General features: G+C 43.2%; 1 protein-coding gene across 1 annotated transcript in view; it reads right to left on the bottom strand.

The window, feature by feature from the left end:
- TMEM117 (transmembrane protein 117) overlaps nt 1-20016 on the bottom strand; it is a 1887095-nt gene that overhangs the window by 939206 nt on the left and 927873 nt on the right. The window contains exon 4 of the mRNA XM_085653044.1: nt 3613-3712. Coding sequence (XP_085509170.1) covers nt 3613-3712 — 100 coding nt within the window. The remainder of the gene's footprint in view (nt 1-3612; nt 3713-20016) is intronic.

The raw sequence follows: 20016 nt of genomic DNA on the forward strand, positions 1-20016 counted from the left end.
ACTGGGGTGTACATGGACGGTTGTACGACACGTACAGGGGGGGGGGTGTACATTGACGGTGGTACGACACGTACAGGGGGGGGGTGTACATTGACGGTGGTACGACACGTACTGGGGTGGGGGTACGACTGGAAAGTACTGGGGTGTAGGTACACGGGGGTATGACACGTACTGGGGTGGGGGTACGACTGGAACGTACTGGGGTGTACATGGACGGTGGTACGACACGTACTGGGGTGGGGGTACGACTGGAACGTACTGGGGTGTAGGTACACGGGGGGTATGACACGTACTGGGGTGGGGGTGGGGCTCGACCGTACTGGGGTGTACATGGACGGTAGTACGACACGTACAGGGGGGGGGTGTACATTGACGGTGGTACGACACGTACAGGGGGGGGTGTACATTGACGGTGGTACGACACGTACTGGGGTGGGGGTACGACTGGAAAGTACTGGGGTGTAGGTACACGGGGGTATGACACGTACTGGGGTGGGGGTACGACTGGAACGTACTGGGGTGTACATGGACGGTGGTACGACACGTACTGGGGTGGGGGTACGACTGGAACGTACTGGGGTGTAGGTACACGGGGGGTATGACACGTACTGGGGTGGGGGTGGGGCTCGAACGTACTGGGGTGTACATAGACGGTGGTGCGACACGTACAGGGGGGGGTGTACATTGACGGTGGTACGACACGTACAGGGATGGGGGGGTGTACATTGACGGTGGTACGACACGTACAGGGGGGGGTGTACATTGACGGTGGTACGACACGTACAGGGGGGGGTGTACATTGACGGTGGTACAACACATACTGGGGTGGGGGTACGACTGGAACGTACTGGGGTGTACATGGACGGTGGTACGACACGTACAGGGGGGGGTGTACATTGACGGTGGTACGACACGTACAGGGGGGGGTGTACATTGACGGTGGTACGACACGTACAGGGAGGGGGGTGTACATTGACGGTGGTACGACACGTACAGGGGTGGGGGGGTGTACATTGACGGTGGTACGACACGTACTGGGGTGGGGGTACGACTGGAACGTACTGGGGTGTAGGTACACGGGGGTATGACACGTACTGGGGTGGGGGTACGACTGGAACGTACTGGGGTGTAGGTACACGGGGGGTATGACACGTACTGGGGTGGGGGTACGACTGGAACGTACTGGGGTGTAGGTAGACGGGGCTATGACACGTACAGGGGTGGGGGGTGTACATTGACGTTGGTACGACACGTACTGGGGTGGGGGTACGACTGGAACGTACTGGGGTGTAGGTACACCGGGGGTATGACACGTACTGGGGTGGGGGTGGGGCTCGAACGTACTGGGGTGTACATGGACGGTGGTACGACACGTGCTGGGGTGGGGGTACGACTGGAACGTACTGGGGTGTACCTAGACGGGTGGGGGTATACATATACGGGGGGTACGTGTCGGACGTACGGGGGCTGGGGGGAGTGTTGGGCGCGTATGCGGGCACATGTCTCCATGGTTGCTATAGGTGTTCGATGCGGACGGTGTTTTTTCCATACGGTTGTTGGCTCGGACGCACGGGATGGATCGTGATTCCTCGGTCGGACTTGGATTTTTACGTTTGTAAGGTAAATCGTCCGAGGACGTGTCGGACACATTTTCCGACCCGAGGACGTGTGGGGAATGATTCCCAGTGCGGTTCGTATGGACTTTTTACCTTGCGAATCGTGATTGCCAGTTCGTACGGCACTTGTACGATTCGTACGGTAAAAAGACCCGATACGAGTCGCACGGGGACATTTTTTACCGGATCGTGATCGGCACCAATGTGTATAGTTTCACAAAAATCGAGTATACTGGAAAAAACTAACCTATGGGGGAACTAGGATTAAACAAAAGTTCGTTGTAACCACCTTACTAGAAAAAAGACTCTTTTTCTAGAGACCCCTCACCCTCAGGGTTTCTCCTAGGTGGCATGCTTCATCATTGGGGTTCCTCTCAATCCTCTATGGATTGAGGCGCGCTGCAACTTGCAAACTACATAGGAGCACTTAGTTATGGACTATGTGAGGTGCAGTGATGTGGAGTGGAAAGACGATAAGTCTTAAAATACTTAACTAGTGAGCTACTATTTTATTCCCACCCCTAGCTGGTATGGTTAAAATCAGGGGTTAATACCATGGAGAAACTTGACCTTAATGAGTTTGGTTCCCCTAGTATGCGTCTGTGTCAACATGTTTCGAGCTGTCCCCTACAAGCTCTTCATCAGGACTACACGGGGTCCAGCCCCGTGCGTACCACTCCCAATAAATCCTAGACTGAGGATACAGTAAAGTGCACACCTAATGTGTATACACAATATACTTGTGGTTACTTAATGATACTCCGTAATTCTATTTAGGCAGTACCATGGCTGTGGATTGGAGGCTAGTGTAATTCCCTAAGGTGTGGTGAAATGTGAGTTATGTGTGGGAGGTTGAGGATGAGTCTGGCTGCTGAGTTCTGGATTGTCTGTAGTGTTCTAGTGAGTTGTTTGGTGATCCAGGCATAGAGAGTGTTCGCATGGTCCAACTTGCTGTTGACTAGGACATGAGTAACAGTTTTTCTTGTGTTGCTTGGGAACCATTTGAAGATCTTCCTCAGCATCTTCAGGGTGTGGAAGCAGGTACTTTATTTGTTTTAGGTGTGTTTTGCCTTAAATATTCAATAATTCATATCTCCAGTTGCCCACTTCAGATGTTAATGATTTTTTTGCTAATTACATCTGTTTACATTTTTTAGAATTGGTTTTGGAATTTATGTTCTTTATTTTACAAATGTTTGCACTGCTTCAATTTAACACACATTTCTCTGGGGATTGCCTACTGCTTCTGCCATAACTACAAGAGGAACTCCCCCTTACCACCACACCAAGTGCCCCTGCAAATTATTTTATTGAGTTGGTCAGGGTCACTGCTTCCCCAAATTAATAACCCAAATTCTGACAATTACTTTGCTTCAGGTCATGTTATTCAATATCTTCAGTTGCGATTCATTCTCTAAAGGCAATTTTGCATTTTGAAATTGGAATTTGAAATTTTGGTAAGAGTCAAAAGAAATATCGAAGACATCTGCCAATTTAATTTTTCAACCTGTTATAAATGGAAAAACAATACTTTGCATTCACATCTGTTTGTTGCTTAGTGCACTTACTACAGTGCCTCTGTTCAAGATTTCTTTTAGTTTGGCTTAATTGTGCTTTACTGGCATGTTTGCCAAATCTATTGTGCGTGGAAATTGCAGCTAGTATTCTTTCTGAATTCAATGGTGCAAAGCATCTTTGCTTTCTAGTTTCTGAAATTAGCTGTGAAACTATTGGTTCATTTGCCCCAATACCTCCACACCCAGTGCACAACCTTACATGAAAATATACTTAGAAATTCCTTCTGATTACATCAGTTAACCGTGTGTTGCCTAATATAGGAGATCACACATCGGTATGTTTCCGCATGCTAATGCACTATACCTTTGTCATATTAAAAGTCTTAAACTATCTCTACTGTTTTTTTCTGAGCTGTGTATTTTTATTTGACATAACATTTTTGTATCGAGAGTTTTCATTATGTGATTTATTTCCTCACCATCCAAGCTGTGACAAAGTCTCCCATCCAAGTTCCAACTGCTGCTATTTTCATGAAGGTCTGATTCCTGATGCCCATATAATCTGTTATTATGTGTGATCTGTGGGATGAAAATAATATAGTTATATATTAAAATTAGAATTTTACTAGGATTTAAAATATCAATGAAACTTATGTGGTAAATATGTATACTAACAAAAAGTAAGAATATGTTTTGTTTTAAAACTAAAATACACCTGAAATGTATATGCAAAATAGAACAGCATGTTAGTTTTTGAATACTGTAAAAACAGACTAGCATTCTTCAGTAATTCCGTACAGTACACTGCTTAATACAAGAAAGTACATCGACGAACATGGCCGAAGAACAATTTATGTTCACAATGCAGTCATATTTCGCTAACATTTCAAACTAATTCCGTATTACCTAAACATAATAATTTGTTTAAAGTAGCAATGTTTAATCATCCGTTGTGCAAAATGAAATGGTTGGCTTTTATTTTTCAAACTGTGATAGCGAAGGGGTAAAAATTACTATTTCCACTCCAATCAAGGCAACAGTAGGCAAAGTGCTGGAAAGCGGAGGGGTAAAAATTACTATTCCTATTCCGGTGAGTGCAACAATAGGAAAAGTGTTGGATAGCAGACGGGTAAAAATTACTATTCCCACTACAGTGAGTTTAACAGTAGGGAAAGTGCTGGTTAGCGGAGGAGTAAACAATACTATTCCCACTCCAGTGAGTGAAACAGTAGGAAAAGTGTTAGATAGTGGAGAGGAAAGAATTACTATTTCCACTCCAATGAGTGCAACAGTAGGGAAAATGGAAGTGCTAGATAACGGAAGTGTAAAAATGACTATTCCCACTCCAGCTAGTGCAACAGTAGGGAAGATGCTGGATATCAGAGGAGTACAAATTACTATTCCCACTCCAGTGAGTGCAACAGTAGGGAAAGTGCTGGATAGCAGAGAAACAAAAATTACTAATAACATTAAAACAATAGACTTTTTTTAAATACAAAAAATAAACAATATTAAAAAATATACATTTAAAAATATTAAACATATAAAAAGAACATTATAATATAAATTACATATAACAAAAAGCTAGAAATATTATATAAAATAAATTAATAAACACATTTAAAAGCAATAATTATTTGAAGGAGCAAATTTTAACATACAAAAAGAATATATAAAACATAAATGTTTATTTTATTTCCTACACTATAACACCACACCAATAAAAAAAACACTTAAAAAGTTGTATTTAAAGTTATTTTCATAATTAACAAAATTAATAATCGATTAAACCATTATTAATAATAATTAAAAAATCATTGAATACACATGCTTTAACACTATAATGTACACAACACACACCTACAACTAATTACACAATTACCATATTTATTTTTTAATTAATTATTTTAAATGAATTAACAACTAATTATTAATTCATCAATCAAAAATAAATTACTTCCCACCTATAAACACAACACACACATAAAAATAACTACACAATTACCATAATTGATTACTAATTAATTAATTTAAATAAATGATCAACTAATTATTAATTCATCAATTAAAAATAAATTACTTCCCACCATTTACACCTTTAAACACCACAACAGACACCTAAAATCAATTACACAATTACCATAAATATTTACTAATTAATTAAATTTAACAACTAATTATTGAATCATCAATTAAAAACAAATTACTTCCCACTCGTCCATCCATTTACACCTATACATACAACACACACCTAAAATTATTTACACAATTACCATAATTCATTGGCATTTAATTAGTTAAAATTATTAACAACAAATTATTAATTAATTCATTAAAAAATACTAAAGTTGTGGAGCAGAGTTTTTCCCTCGCTCCCGTTCATCAACGTCAACGTTGGCGAGCACAAGTGAGAAAATCCACCTCCTGGCGAGATTTTTTCCTTGCTCGCGATTGCCAACCTCAAGTTGGTGAGCACGGAAAATCAACCTCCCGGCGAGATTTCTCAATGCGGGCAATCAGATTACTCATTGCGAGTGGTCGGGTATGCTTGCGACCGCTCACGTTGAGAAACTGCCCGCTCGCATTGAGAAAGCTGCAGCTCGAGTAAAAATCTACTTGAGCGCCAGAAAGAAGCAGCGCCTGCTTGCGCTGTGCATGATGCCATTCACGATGATTGCACAGTGAGGACAAGCACCTGGCACTGAAAATCACCACCAACTGCATTTATCTAAAGAAACTCCGACGCTCACGGAGCTCCGCGTAGTGCAGCAGAGGTTTTTTTGCACTTCGTGGAGCTCCGAACTCCACCCAGGCTTACTTTTTAACACATATTGGTCATTCCTGGGGTAGGGCTGAAACAGCCCAGGGTGCAGTGTTTTCAAATCATTGGACATGTAATTTTAAGTTTTACATGTGCTGATAGTGAAAAGCTCTTTAATTTGTTTTTCACTACAGCACGGCCTACTTCTCCCTTATGATAGCATTGAGTTGCCTCATTGCATTTAATAAGTGCTAACTTTCAATTGGGATTATCAAGAAAAGGTGGTCTCTATGGGGGAAGTGCAAACCTTGGACTCCCTCAGCAATAGTGATGTAAAGAAACTCTTCTGCAGCCTATTTCAGTTAAGCGATAAATGCATTTATTTTGTTCATCTTATTCATATAATGTTATAAGAGTCCATAATCATATGGCACAGCGTTTGTATTATTCCTATAAAGTGACTGCACAGTGAAGGTGAGTATAGTGACAAAAAAAGTGTGCTTGTGCTATATACAGAAATATATACATGTGACTGATTGGGACAGTATGTTATTACAGATGGCACTCAAAACATGAGTGTCAAAAACCACACTCAAATAAAAAAATCTGTCCTCATATGTTGTTGTCGATGTTTTGACTCCCTTGGCACAATTATTTAGGTTGGAGTCATTATCAGGACAGAATAATAGTAGGAGACACAAAGGAATTGGGGCATAGAGACCCACAACCATAGATGTGTCAAACGCAGCTTCAAAAGAAAGTCTCAAGGAACTGCATTCAATAAGCACGTACCTGTGTCATAATTACGGGCACGGCTAATGCTCGTGTCCCATCTGAGCACCAAATACAAATTTCTTGTTCAATAAGTATTCAAGCGCCCAACAGATCAAGAAGAAGTCTCCTGCATGCAGTATTAATTTTGATCTGCTTTCTCTGAGCCTAAACCACGTACAGGAGACTTTGCAAAACAGTATAAGAGAGTCAAATTATATTAATCTCTCTATGTGAAAGGAAAAGCAATTACCCCAGTCAAAGGATGCAAAACAATTCTCCCACACTCTGGGAATAGTTTAGTAAGTGCCGCTTTCTCACTCGTAGGGGAGATATTGAAACTGAAGAGCATGCCGGCCGGATCTGACTCCTTAGTCACAAACTTTCAATTGGGCGCAGATCAGAATGTCATGTTTGGTGTCTGAGAAATTTTAATAGGAGACACCCTTTAATGGTAAGTCAGATATTAAGATTTTAAGGTACAATTTGGAAAATGACACTTTTAGAAACTTGCCAATTTCCTGCCCTATGTGGTGCCTGCAGCAGGTTCCTGGGTCACCTGACTGGGTCTAGTTGGCAGATGGAATTTGTTTATTCCTCCCAGACAGGCCCACAATAGAGGGATTAGGTGTGCCTGGATGGGCCATAAACTAGTAGGATAGGGGGTGGTGGGTACAGCCTCACTTAAAAACTAAATAGACTGTGCCCTGCCTTCACAAAAAGGACTTGTCACCACTGCATTATTCATGCAGCCAGATTGGAACCATGGCAGGGGAGACAGGAAACTTCATGGAGTTCAAAGGGAATTCTCTAGAAACGTCCCCTACTTCAAGTGGGTACTAGGGATAAATATTGGACCCTCAGACCCAACTCTTCAGTACACACCTTGGCCTGTGGATAGTACAGAAGATGGAGTGCTGTGCTGCTTTGTTGCCGTAAGGAATGTCACTTTGCTGCCCTGCTACTCTACTGCTCTTCTGAGAAGGAAGGCTGGACCTGCATCCTTCATCCCAGGCTGAAGTGACTCCAAGGACCAGCTGACTGACTGGGACATAACACGTTCCAGATGCTCCCTGCAACTGCCCAAAACCCTGCTGCTTGGACCTGCAACTGAACCTTCCTGAGCCTTGGGGGCCTCTGCTGCAGTGAGTTACTACCCCCCAGCAGGTGCCTCTCAGGTCCTGCACTTGTTGAGCTCCTCTTCAATGAAAAGGAGAAATCCTTCACGAAGAGGTCTGTAGATCTTGCTGCCCACCAACGTGAAGCTCTGGTGAACTTGACTCTTCGCACCACAGCGACCACCAATGATGCCTGACATTGCAATATGTGTGTGTTGTGCTACAGCATCAACAGTTTGCGGGACCACCAATGCAAAGCTCCAGTAACAACTGTCCACGATGCCGGACAGGATCTTTGAGCTACAGTGATGACTGTCTGGGATGCTCCGCCTGATCTTAGTGCTACATCAATGACTATCAGTGACCCCCTCCACAGCAAATAGGACCCTAGCAGGTAACTCTTTTAGCAAGACTAACCTATATGGCCCGCACTCCATTGCAGTCAGCTTGAACTTGACTTTCACCCAGTCTCACACAACCAGATAACAGCGAGTGACGCTTTGTGCTTTTAAGGCGCCTTACTTACCTAAATTCTTTAAAATAGCACATATCCAGTTCTACTAATTAGATTTTTGTCATTTTGGTGTCAAATAATTTATTCAATTTTACTCCACTTTTTTAACATTTGTGTGCGATTTTTCTTTCTGCTGTCACTTTTTTACTGTTTGAAGTGCTGCATACATTCTTGACACATTGCCTTTAAGTTAAGCCTGATTGCTTTTGCGCCAAGCTACCCAACGTTTAAGGACAGGTTAATTTGAGGTGTGCCTGTGTTTCACCCTGACAGAGATTCTGGTTGCTGTTTGAGTAGGGTTTAAATCCCATCAACTGGAACCACAATTTCCAACAACTGTAAAATGTGGTTGAAACACATCAACACTAAAAATTACTAATTCCTGCAAGTAGAGACAATAACAATCTCGAAACACCTGCTATTCAATTTTTTAAATCTTGTTACAGATAACAAGAAATAGTTTCTAGGATAGATCTTTGACAATAGTAAAGTGTGTGAGGGTGAGATTAAGTCTAATTACCGCATACGATATGTTTGAAAGTTTGGTTGAGCCTGTCCTGGCGATAATTGATTTTGGATGAGCTAAATCATCCTATGATGACATTGTGGGTGAGGATTTTTTATCTAATGAGAAAAGAGATTTTTGCTGAGGCAAAGGTAAATGTCCTTAGAGCCTCACTTAGTTAATAAACAAACTTTTCTTCTGATAACACTACCCCCTTATGTCTCTCTATGCTAGTAGCTTGCTGTGGCAGCTACTCCGTAGAGGTGTAACTTGTATAGTGTGTAAAGGCCGTACTGCGCTTTTTTTCTAGATTGAGTGACATGCTTGCCAATAATTTTGTTTTTCTAGGGTTTAACTTGCGGTCATTGACGTGAATGAATGAATGTTTTATTGAAAATTACTTAAACTCATTGCAAATTGCGTCCCAGTATCAAAACGTTCTTATTCAAACAGGTCTCACACCTTTTGTAAACAAGGATTTTGCAATAAAATACGTGGCTTAAAATTTGAATTAGAAATTGGCCGCGCCCCTTTTATAATCAAAGACTGTGGGCAGCGAGTCTGCTTAATACATCACGATGTGTTCTAGGCCCCCCGTGCTCCAACTTCTGCGGAGTGAATCTTGCTGCTCGTACCCCTCTATGGCAGCAATATTTCACGCTTGTGATGTTTTCCGGCCTGCAGTTGCCGGAATTCTGCGGCCTCCAGAACTCTTACTGAGCCGGCTTTCCAGAACAGGTCATTGACGTGAGAAACTGAAAGTGTAGCAGTATTCTCTGATATAGTAGGCTGCAAGGAAAGACATTTTGGAGAGGCAGCTTGGCTGAATGTCCGGTTTACAACTTTGCATATTTTACAAAAGCTGTATAGAGAAAGAACCCGGGCCGGGTAGGCAAAGCCGGACCCATTAGAGGCCCGGGTCAAAACGCCATCCGGGGGCGGCGGCCCTCCCCCGCCCAACCCCCTCCGGGAATTTACATGGGGACTAGGCCAACGCGGCCAGGATTGGCCCGGGGGGCACGGGCATGCACCCCCCCAATCAGGGGGCGAGCATAGGGGCCGGGGGGGGGATAAAAAGGGACGCAGGGTCCAGTGGAGCCACAAATCCCCCCCTCCCCGAGCTGAGGACCTAAGAGTCGGGCGTCGCAGCTGCACGGTGGAGGGTAGCGGAGCTAAACTAACTAAATTTCCAAACAAAAGGGAAGAACTCAGTAGAAGATAGATGGGAGGCTCTCACAGGGCCCTGGGGATGCCGCACGGCAGGGGCAGTGAGCAAGCCAAAGGGCGGCACGCCGCCAGCAAAGTTTAGAGGTAATGCTCTCTCATGACCCTTGGGATGCCTCACGGCAGGGGCTCAGAAGGAGACAAAAAGCAAAGGACCCAATCGCAAGAAAATAGAGCAGATGCGCAAGAAAAGGCCCTTGGGATGCCAGCCGGCAGGGACCTCTGGGCGAGGGGAGGGCCCACGAAAGGGCACAGGGCGAGCGGGACGGCACTTGCAGCCCGGACAGGTCCAAACGGAGACCCGCCAAATCGGTAGTAAGCTGAAGCCTAGACCCGGAAGCACAGAACGCAAAAAGGGTCCCCTCCTCGCCTAGGTGATTGCTAGAACTGGGTCAAGGACAATAATAATGCAGCATGTACATAACCACGATCAATGTGATACAAATGTGTAAGTTGTTATCATGCTAATAAAACTGCGACCTTTTCAGGCACCCAAGAAAGTTGTCAGTGGTGTTTTAGGGTAGCAGAGTGGGGAAGCGGGGAGGGGCGACTCGCCACCTGGAGGGGGTTAGGTTCCTGTGAGAGGCAAGTGTTTGCTGCCAGTGACTGGGAGGGAAGGGCTGCAGCACAGAGTTGCTGCTTAAAGCTGCTTTTGGAACAAAGTTGCCTTCAAAGCTAGTTGTAGTCTCAAGGCCTGTAATTTTGCAGAATGTGGATTTTGCGGACACAACACGTTTTGCACATTGGTCTCTGAGTACAGTATTATGGATTGGTGTGTTAAGCAGCAACAGTCATGTATGTACAAGTGGTCCTTTTCCTACCATTTCTGGTTTCCTATTCTTGCAGTGGTTTGACACAAACTCTATCTGCAGCTATGGCACCTGTGTCTGGTGGAATGGGGGGTATACAAGAAAGGATCCTTCTGATCTGTGAACAAATGAAAACTCCTATTTATATCATTTCATGTTAGACCTGGTCCAGCATCAACAAAAATGTTGTCAGTGAATGTATTTTGGAACCACTGGAAAAGCACAGTTAACTGCACATTCTTGAGGGGCCAAAATGTATAAACACTGATTTTGAGAAGTTGGGAATTAACTGGAATTAGTCACTGTAATCCCACAAAATAAACACTGAAAACAATAAAGTCTATTTGTGATTGACAGTATGGGCTCTGCTTGCTTTAGTCTGCAAAGCTAAATATGATCGTAAGAGAGTTAGGTCCATATGTAGGTACCTAAATACCGGTCGGTAACGGACGAAAATCGGTAAATATCCCGTTACCGACCGGTATTTAGGCAATTGAGATGTAGGTGGCTGGATTTCAGGATTCGGTAATATACCGAATCGGAATTTTAGGAAATCGGTAAAATACCGATTTGGTAAATTACCGAATCCTGAAATCCTATGTAGGGGGCACTCAAGTGAGTGCATTTTTGGTATCTGGATTCGTTATTTACCACCAACTACAAGTTGATGGTAAATAACGAATACCTTTTAAAAAGCAATTTTGTGCTTTTTGAAAAGTGCCATGTGGCAGACATACATGTCCTTAGGGCATGTATATGCGCCACATGTGCACACATGCACGATTCAGGGGTGCAACAGGGTGTCAATGTGACACCCTGCCACCCATGAATATGCTCCCCCTATTACCGATTCGGTATTTACCGAATCGGTAATAGTGAATGGCTTCCCATTCATTCCTATGGGCCTCCAGGCCCATAGGAATGAATTGGAAGGGATGCATTATTACCGATTCGGTAAATACCGAATCAGTAATACCGAATATTACCGATTCGGTAATAATTACCGAATGTTTACCTACATTCTATTTACCGATTCATAAATACCGAATCGGTAAAATGCGGTATTTATGAATCGGTAAATAGAAATTATCTACATATGGCCCTTAGATACGTAACACTACACTTTTTTTCCACACTAACCTCTTGGGTCTTTTTGGTCATGGTTTTGGCAACATTCAGGAATCAGGCTGAAATTTAATGAGATTTAAGGGAGGAGAGGAATAAATTAAGCTTTTGGGCTCATAGACTTTGCAGCAGTGCTTAATTTAAGCTGGAGGTTTCCAGTGCTCGGCACCCACAACAAATTGGTTTCCAGTGCTATACACTGGCACTTACTTGTCATCACCACACTTATGACACTCTGCCACATGATGGCACTGCTCATCTAATTTAGAGATGAGCAGAAGAACTGATGTTTATGAATATAATTTACATTACTAAAATACTAATACCTCCCTCCCCAGTCATTCCTTTAGCTTTGGGGACCTGGAATAATCTGAACTGTCGCATTTACAAGTGAGAGAGATGTTTAGTGACGGGGCAATGGGTGATGCAAGCTGCAGAGGACTCCTGGTCAGGATCCTGGCACTCATCTAATTTAGAGATGAGCAGAACAACGGATGTTTATGAATAAATATACATAAAAAAATACTAATACCGATGTTAGAAATGGGGGTCTCTAGTTGACAGAGGTAGGTACCTTTGTCCAAATAGGGATCCATGCTTCTAGTCAGGGTGAGGGGGTGACACACTTTAGATTACCCCTTCAAAAACCCTTGGTAGCATGGCACGATCAGACAGGCTTATAACAAAGGCAATGTGCCAAGTATTTGTACCAACCCTCACAGTAACACAGTGAAAACACCCCAACTGGACACCACACCAGTTTAGGAAAATAAAGTATCTTTATCTAAACTAATCAAGACCAAAAAGACAAAAATCCAACATACACAGTAAAAAATATGACTTTCAAAAGGTTTCAAGAACTTGTACCATAGAAAATTATGGATGCGAGACTTTTGCACAAAGTACCTGAAGTTGCGTCAAAATTCACAAGCCAAAACAGCCGCAGTGATGGGAAGAGTCGGAAACACAAAGACCTTGGAGAGGCGATGCAACAGTTCTGCTGCACGCAGGAGAAGTGATGCATCGAATCCTGTCTATAGGGGGAAGTGATGCGTTGATTCTTAGATGATTCTAGTCTGCGGGCGATGCGTCGAGAAGACTTGTCACACAGGTATGATGCGTGGAAATCCAGGATGCGGCGGCAGTCGATGCAGCGGCGTAGTATCAGATTTCTTCAGCTGCGATCCCTCGATGAGTCAAATTTTTTAGCAGCTAGTGACACTGCGGCAGTTATCGCAGTGGTGCGGCGATGCATGGAAATTTTTCTAGCGCCATTGAGATGCATTGGAAAAACAGCCGCAAGAGTGATGCATCGATTTTTGCAGATCTTTAAGTTTCTTCTTTCTTCCAGCTCCCAACAACCTCCAGAGGCCCAAAACTGGCACAGGCACCTTTTGGCAGGTCAGAACTCACAACAGCAGAGTTCAGGGGAGCTGGGGGTGAAGTCTTTGTGTCTCTGAGACTTCAGAACAGGAGGCCAGCACACACAGACCCTTGGAGATCTCCTTCAAGCAGGGGACACAGCACACAGCAAAGTCCTTCTCCTTTCCTTGGCAGAAACAGCAACTGCAGACTAACCCCTCACAGCACACAGATCAGGGGCAGTACTTCTCCACAGTCTCTCCAGCTGTTCTCATTGGCAGAGGGTCCTCTTGTATTCCAGGAATGATCTAAAAATCTTGGGTCATGCCCCAAAATTTATACTACAGGTGCTGGTGCTGTTTCCTGGCAGGAGGTGGAGACCACATTGTGGAAGGCAGACCAGGTCCATTCAGGTGAAAGAATCTCTTCCCCCCTACTCTAAATGCAGCCCAGGTCTATTCAGCCCATCCCTGACTAATCGAAACTTTCCAGAGCCAGTGCACATCCCCAGCCCCTGTCACTCACAGCCAGACAGTAAATATACATCCTAGCAGAGGCACACTGAATGGCTAAGCAAGAAAATACCCACTTTCTAAAAGTGGTATTTTCATACACAGAATGTGAATATCACCCTCACTAAAAGGTGCATTTTAACATTCTGAGTTCAGGCATACTAAATGTTATGTTCCCACCTTGTTCCCAGGGGTAGGTATGCTTATAAGATGTTATAAGCACACTCCCCATTCTACCCTATGGAAATAGGTGGCTTTGCAATTGTGAAAAACGAAATATGCAGTAGGTCACTAACAGGACATGCCACACACACCAGGGCATGTCCTACCTTTCACATACAGTGTACCCTGCCAACAGGAGTACCTTGGGCCTACCTTAGGGGTGACTAACCTGTAAGAAAAGGGAAGGTTAGAGGCTGGAAAGGGGATGCACTTGCCAGGTCGACATGGCATTTGACTAACCGTGTGCAGGCACTGCAGCGGCAGGCCTTAGACATCTTTTCAGGGCTACTCATGCGAGTTGCACAATCAGTTCTGCAGGCCCACTAGTAGCATTTGATTTACCAGCCCTGGCACACTTAGTGCCCTTAACTAAGGACCTTCTAGTAAATCACGTATGTCAATCTGGGAGAACCAATCAAAATATTAATTTACACGGGGAGAATTTGCACTTTGGCACTGATCAGCAGTGGGAAAGTGCCCAAAGCATTTAAGCCAGCACACCATCAAAAATACAGGAGGTATAGGCAAAAAGTCAGGGGAAATCCCGCCAAGGATGCCAGGTCTAACAACCTGCCTCCCCAGCCATTCATTTAGCACTGGGGACCTGAAATAATCTGAACTGCGGCACTTGCAGTCAAAAGAGATGGTTAGTAGTTGTTATGGTACTGTTTGCAGCGCTGATAGGGAAATGGGTGGTGCAAGGTACAGTGTCCTCCCGGTCAGGGCCCTCGCACTTATTATTTTGCATATTAAGCACTGCTTTGCAAGAAGCTACAGCAGCATCAAAGAGAATGCATCTGCTGCAACATGAATCCAGAGCAATTCCCAGAAGCTTTTCAATAGGTAATGTCTAAGTCAACAGGATATTTATGTAGCAGCACATCTCAGGTCATCTGAAATCAGAGTGCTTCTGCGAGTTGCAATGTAAGTGTTGCTTAAGCTCTGGTGGCCACTTTAAACGTTTGCTCCTGTTTCAGCATTGCAATACCTATCCGCAGTAATAGGCGTCCCCTCCTAGCTGGATGTTCCTGAGCAAAATTTAAAATCTTGACACTTCTCATCAATTGAGAAATGTGTGCAATTTCAAAACAGGCGTGGTGCCAACTTTTTCTGCTACTAATGATCATGATGTTGCTGTTTACTCATCTAACAAGGAAAGTCAGGGTTTATGGCTATAAGCAGGGTAGTTTGACATCTGCACCTCTCATTTGCCAAGAAATGAAATGAAATATATATTGCAATAAAAATACTACTGAATTCGTCTCTGGCACAACATTCTGGCATACTGACTAGTGCATTTGAATATTCTTCTGTTGGGAACATAAATGATGCTGTTGCGGTGGTGGGAAAACTAATTTTCCCCGTGTTTCCATCTGTCCTCTTTTAGCTGTGATTTAGACATTGAAGATCATAGAATCTGACTAATTAACTCATTGAAAAACTACCACCTTTAAAGAAAACACAGAGGAATATATTCGGAAGGATCAAACACATACATGCCTTTTACTTTTATGGTATGCAGGTAAACACTAAGGGCTATTTTGACAACCAGAAAACTTTAAAATGATTTGGGAACACACTGGCAAAGTCTTAATGTCAGGCATCGAACCATTCAGTTTATGAAATAAGACATGTCAGAATGGAGCGGTAAACCTGAACCGTGCATGTATCAATAGCAGAACTTTCGAGGCTGTTTCATAAATACCTGGGGCAACAGTTTCAATACGTTTTTTGTGAATCTTTATAAGGAACATGTTCTGCAAGGTCTGAAGTTACTTTAGAAGCAAAAATAAATCTAATGAATTACTCGGGCAACCTTCAAACACTTTACATATTGTCTTCTTCTCCTCGGTTTCACTCTGGAACGGTTGTCCCTGGTGATATATTTATTTATCTGTAGATGGGGTCATTATTCTCCTATGGAGTGTTTCCACATGCTCAATATTCTGCTGTGGAGTGTTTATGCTTGAATTACTTGTTGCATTACTTGCTGTAATGTGAGCTATGTCTCGTGCTTATCATTGTTGTATGGCTTGTTGATAAGTGAATGTGAGGGTCCCGGCCCACGCCCACATAGGTGTTGGTTAGCTGAGTTACCGCTAAGCGATCAGTGCAGAAGGGGCGCTGGTGTTGGGCTCTGTATTCTTCTGTAACTGTACAAATAAACTTCATGTGAAACTTACCTGAAGGATCCGAGGCATTATTCCCTGAAACATTGGCGACGAGCTGTTAGAAGTGAGGATTGAAGTTCAGGTGTTTCTGGAGCCCACAGCCATAAGAGTGTATTGCCATGTCCAACATTCAGGCACTCTGGACGTGGTGTCTGCAGTTGCAATGCTGCCCCCAATCATCGCGGTGAGTCTTTTTTTCACCGGCGATTGTGGTTTTCATTGCGATTACCGCTTTTGGGCACCACATCCTCACCCATACACGTGCACTGGAGCATGATGACTTTCTGGATCTGTGCCACATACGCATTGCTACGCACTGGTTTACAGGATTACAGGGTGTGTACGCCATTTCGGATTGGGCAGTGTTTTATACATTAATACTGCACTGGTACTGATATTTGATGGCTAACTCATTCAAGATTAATGTTGCATTCTTTTCTGAGATGTCTGCAACAATGTATCAGAGGTAGTTGGTACATTTATTGTTTTTAACTAAAATAGTTAACAACTTCATTTGAGATCCTTTTGCTGGACTTGCAAGCACCTTTGGCACCCAGCTTGCACTATGGCTTCAATGACCGGATCAGATTTTGTGCACTTTACTCCATTTCCTCAAACTCCAGGAATACCAGCAGTTAAATGGAGTATGTGGTTAAGATCATTTCAGATATAATCTGATTGCTGCTCGGCTGATGATTTTGAGCTGAAGCGCAAAGCTGTGATATTATTCAGTCACTTGGGCCATGAGGCCAACAAATGTGTGACAATTTGCCAAAAGCTGTGGCACCATCTGAGGAATCTGGAGATTGGGGTGAGTTCTCAGAAGCAGTTACCAGGCTCAAGTGGGAATTTGCAGAAGAACCTAGTGTGTTGTTATAGAGATTCAATTTCTTTTAAATGAAGCAGTCGCCTTATGAGACAATAGAGGAATTTATCTCTGTGTTAAGGTTGTTGGCTCAACCTACAATTTTGGTGCATCTCTTGACACCCAAGGGATCAATTTGTGAACAGGTGTTTTTCCAAGAAGATACAAGAAAGGCTCCTTAGATGCAGAGACCCTTCTTTGGGTGAAGTCCTTCAATTGTATCATTTCACATGCGTCATGCCTTCAACTATGTTTGTGAATGCCATGTGAGCATGTTGAAGCAATTCGCATTAAAGACAAAAATTGTAAAACTGTATCTTGTAAATCTAACCATTTTAGTTTCAGGTGTGGTTTGAGGTCACATTTAAGTAATTTTGCCCAGCGTCCTGCTGTTGATAAGCATTGCATTAAGTGCAAGAAACTGCGGTACTTTCAAAGTGTGTGCAGGATGGGCAAGAGTTCGGTGAAAGTGCACAGTATTGAGTTGCCTGATAATGACAATGTATTGGATTTCTCGAATCTGGTCTTGAATCTTGAAGTGGATCTTGTGTTGGTGGGTAAAGTTAAAGACCCTGTTTGTCAAGTTTCCTTGGGTTGTGCCCTCACTTTGGACATGATGTATGATTCAGGGGCACCCATAATAATAATTTCTGACACTTTATTCAGCTCGCACTAGGGTGGGAATGTGAGTTTGAAAACACTGGATGTGTCATATGGGGAACATGATATTGATATGGTGGGCTACTTTGAGGATTACATTACATGCTTGGTTAGAAAAATGTTTACTAAAATTTACATAGAACGCAAGGGAAGGAATATAGTAGGATGGCAGGATCTTGGCAAACTAGGCCTTATGCTGGTTCCAGGTGCTGATCCACCGGTGAGAATTTCTAATGTGCCTATTTTTCTGGTTAGTTTGGATGACCAAAGAATTGCTGATGAGATTATCAGAGGGTTTCCAGAGATTTTTAATGACACAATTGGTTGCATAAAAAATTGTGTGCACACTATCAAGTTAAAGAATGTTATGCCGGTCACCCACAAAGTCAGACGTGTGCTGTTAAGTGTGAGACCTGAGTTAAAACAGCTTCTTGAGCAAATGGTTTAAGATTTAAGATGGTATTATTAGGAATGCTGATTCCTGATTGATTGAGTGGGTAAGTCCAACAGTTATTGTACGCAATAAGGATGGCTTTTCACGATGCTTGATGGACACCATTTTGGGGGGCTGGGGGTTGGGCTGCAGGCCTTTAGGGATGATGTTCTCATAGTTGTTAAAATTGTGGCTGAGCACAACCATATTTTACCTACATTTTTTGGTAAGTTTAAAGATTATGGCAACACACTTTGCACGGACAAGTGTAGGTTTCTCAAACAAAATTTGGATTTACTTGGGGCATTCTATTTGTCCTAGAGGGATATCCCAAAACATTTCTCCCATCAAGGTTATTGAGGAAGCACAACCATCCAGAGATAAAAATATGCTGCATTCTATCTTGGGGTCAAGTAAGTACTACTCACCTTTTGTCAAGGGGTATGTGTACATTCTCCGGCCTTTGAGACTTCTACTTAAAAAAGGGGTCAAGTACACATAGTCAGATGCAGTGCAGGAGGCGTTATCTCCATTTGTGGATGGCAGAAGATCTGTCATTATAGTTGACACTAGTCAGATTGGGCTGGGAGCTGTGTTTTCTCATTTCACCCAAGACAAAGAAAATATACGATCGCTTTTGCCTTTTGCTCACTCAGTACTGCTGACTTATATTATAGTACGATTGAGCATGAGCGTGGGCGGTTGAGATATTTAAATCAATATTACTGACCATAAACTATTGTTACATTTACTCAATGGGAATGGTTCTGGGAAGGCATCAGCACACCTTGTCAGAATGCTTACTACATTGCAGGAGGTTAACTTCACATTAAAGTACATTCCAGGAGAAAAGAATATGCAAGTGGACTGTCTTTCCAGGTTGCCAGTGGCAGCATGGACAACAGTCAGGAGAAAGAGTATGTGGTTGCACTGGTTGATGACATGCTGGGAAATTCAGGCACAATCACACTGGGTAGAAGCCTCTGTTCAGGATATGATTTTGCAAACCATCTGCACCTACATGAAACTCTGGTGGCCTAGAGAAAGGAATGTTGAAATCTCACTAAGACCTTATGTACATGTTTCTGAGGACCTTTCTCTTCTAGATGGTGTGTTATTACAGGCTGATGTCTGTGTGTCCCCAACGTCACTCAGAGATACTCACATTAAAAAAGCCCATAAAGTTATTTGGGTGTGAGCAACACCAGTAAAGCTCTGAAACAGTTTTAGTGGTGGCTGAAATGAAGACTCAGGTGGGCAAGTTCATTAGTGAATGTACTATGTGCTTGGTATCAGACAAGCACTGTACAGTGCACGAGGCTCCGCTTCACACGGTACCAATATCAGAGGAGGCATGGCACAAAGTGGTCTTAGATTTTGCTGGGTCATTTGACTTGTTGCCTAATTCCCAAAGATATATGGTGGTGTTGGTAGACTATTTTTCGAAATAGGTTTATTTTGACTTCACATCTGCTCCCTACACTTTTTCCATCATCAAGTTTCTGCAAATAATTTTTGTTATTGAAGGGGCACTGTTGGACTTGGCCCTTTCTGGCTAAAGTTCCTTAAACTTTTTGCCTTCCTCCTAGACCTTTTTCTGACATTGTGTTGCCGACTTAGATGCTTTGGGCACTTTGCCACCGCTGATCAGTGTCAAAGTGCAAGTGCTCCCTGTATAAAGTGTTATTGTAATTGGTTGCCCATAATTGGTATGTTTGTCTTACTAGTAAAGTCCCTAGTAAAGTGCACTATGTGTGCCAGGGCTGGTAATGCAAATGCTACCAGTGGGCCTGCAGCACTAATTGTGCCACCCACACAAGTAGCCGCAAAA

Source organism: Triturus cristatus, chromosome 4_1, assembly GCF_964204655.1.
Source record: "Triturus cristatus chromosome 4_1, aTriCri1.1, whole genome shotgun sequence".
Taxonomy (NCBI): domain Eukaryota; kingdom Metazoa; phylum Chordata; class Amphibia; order Caudata; family Salamandridae; genus Triturus; species Triturus cristatus.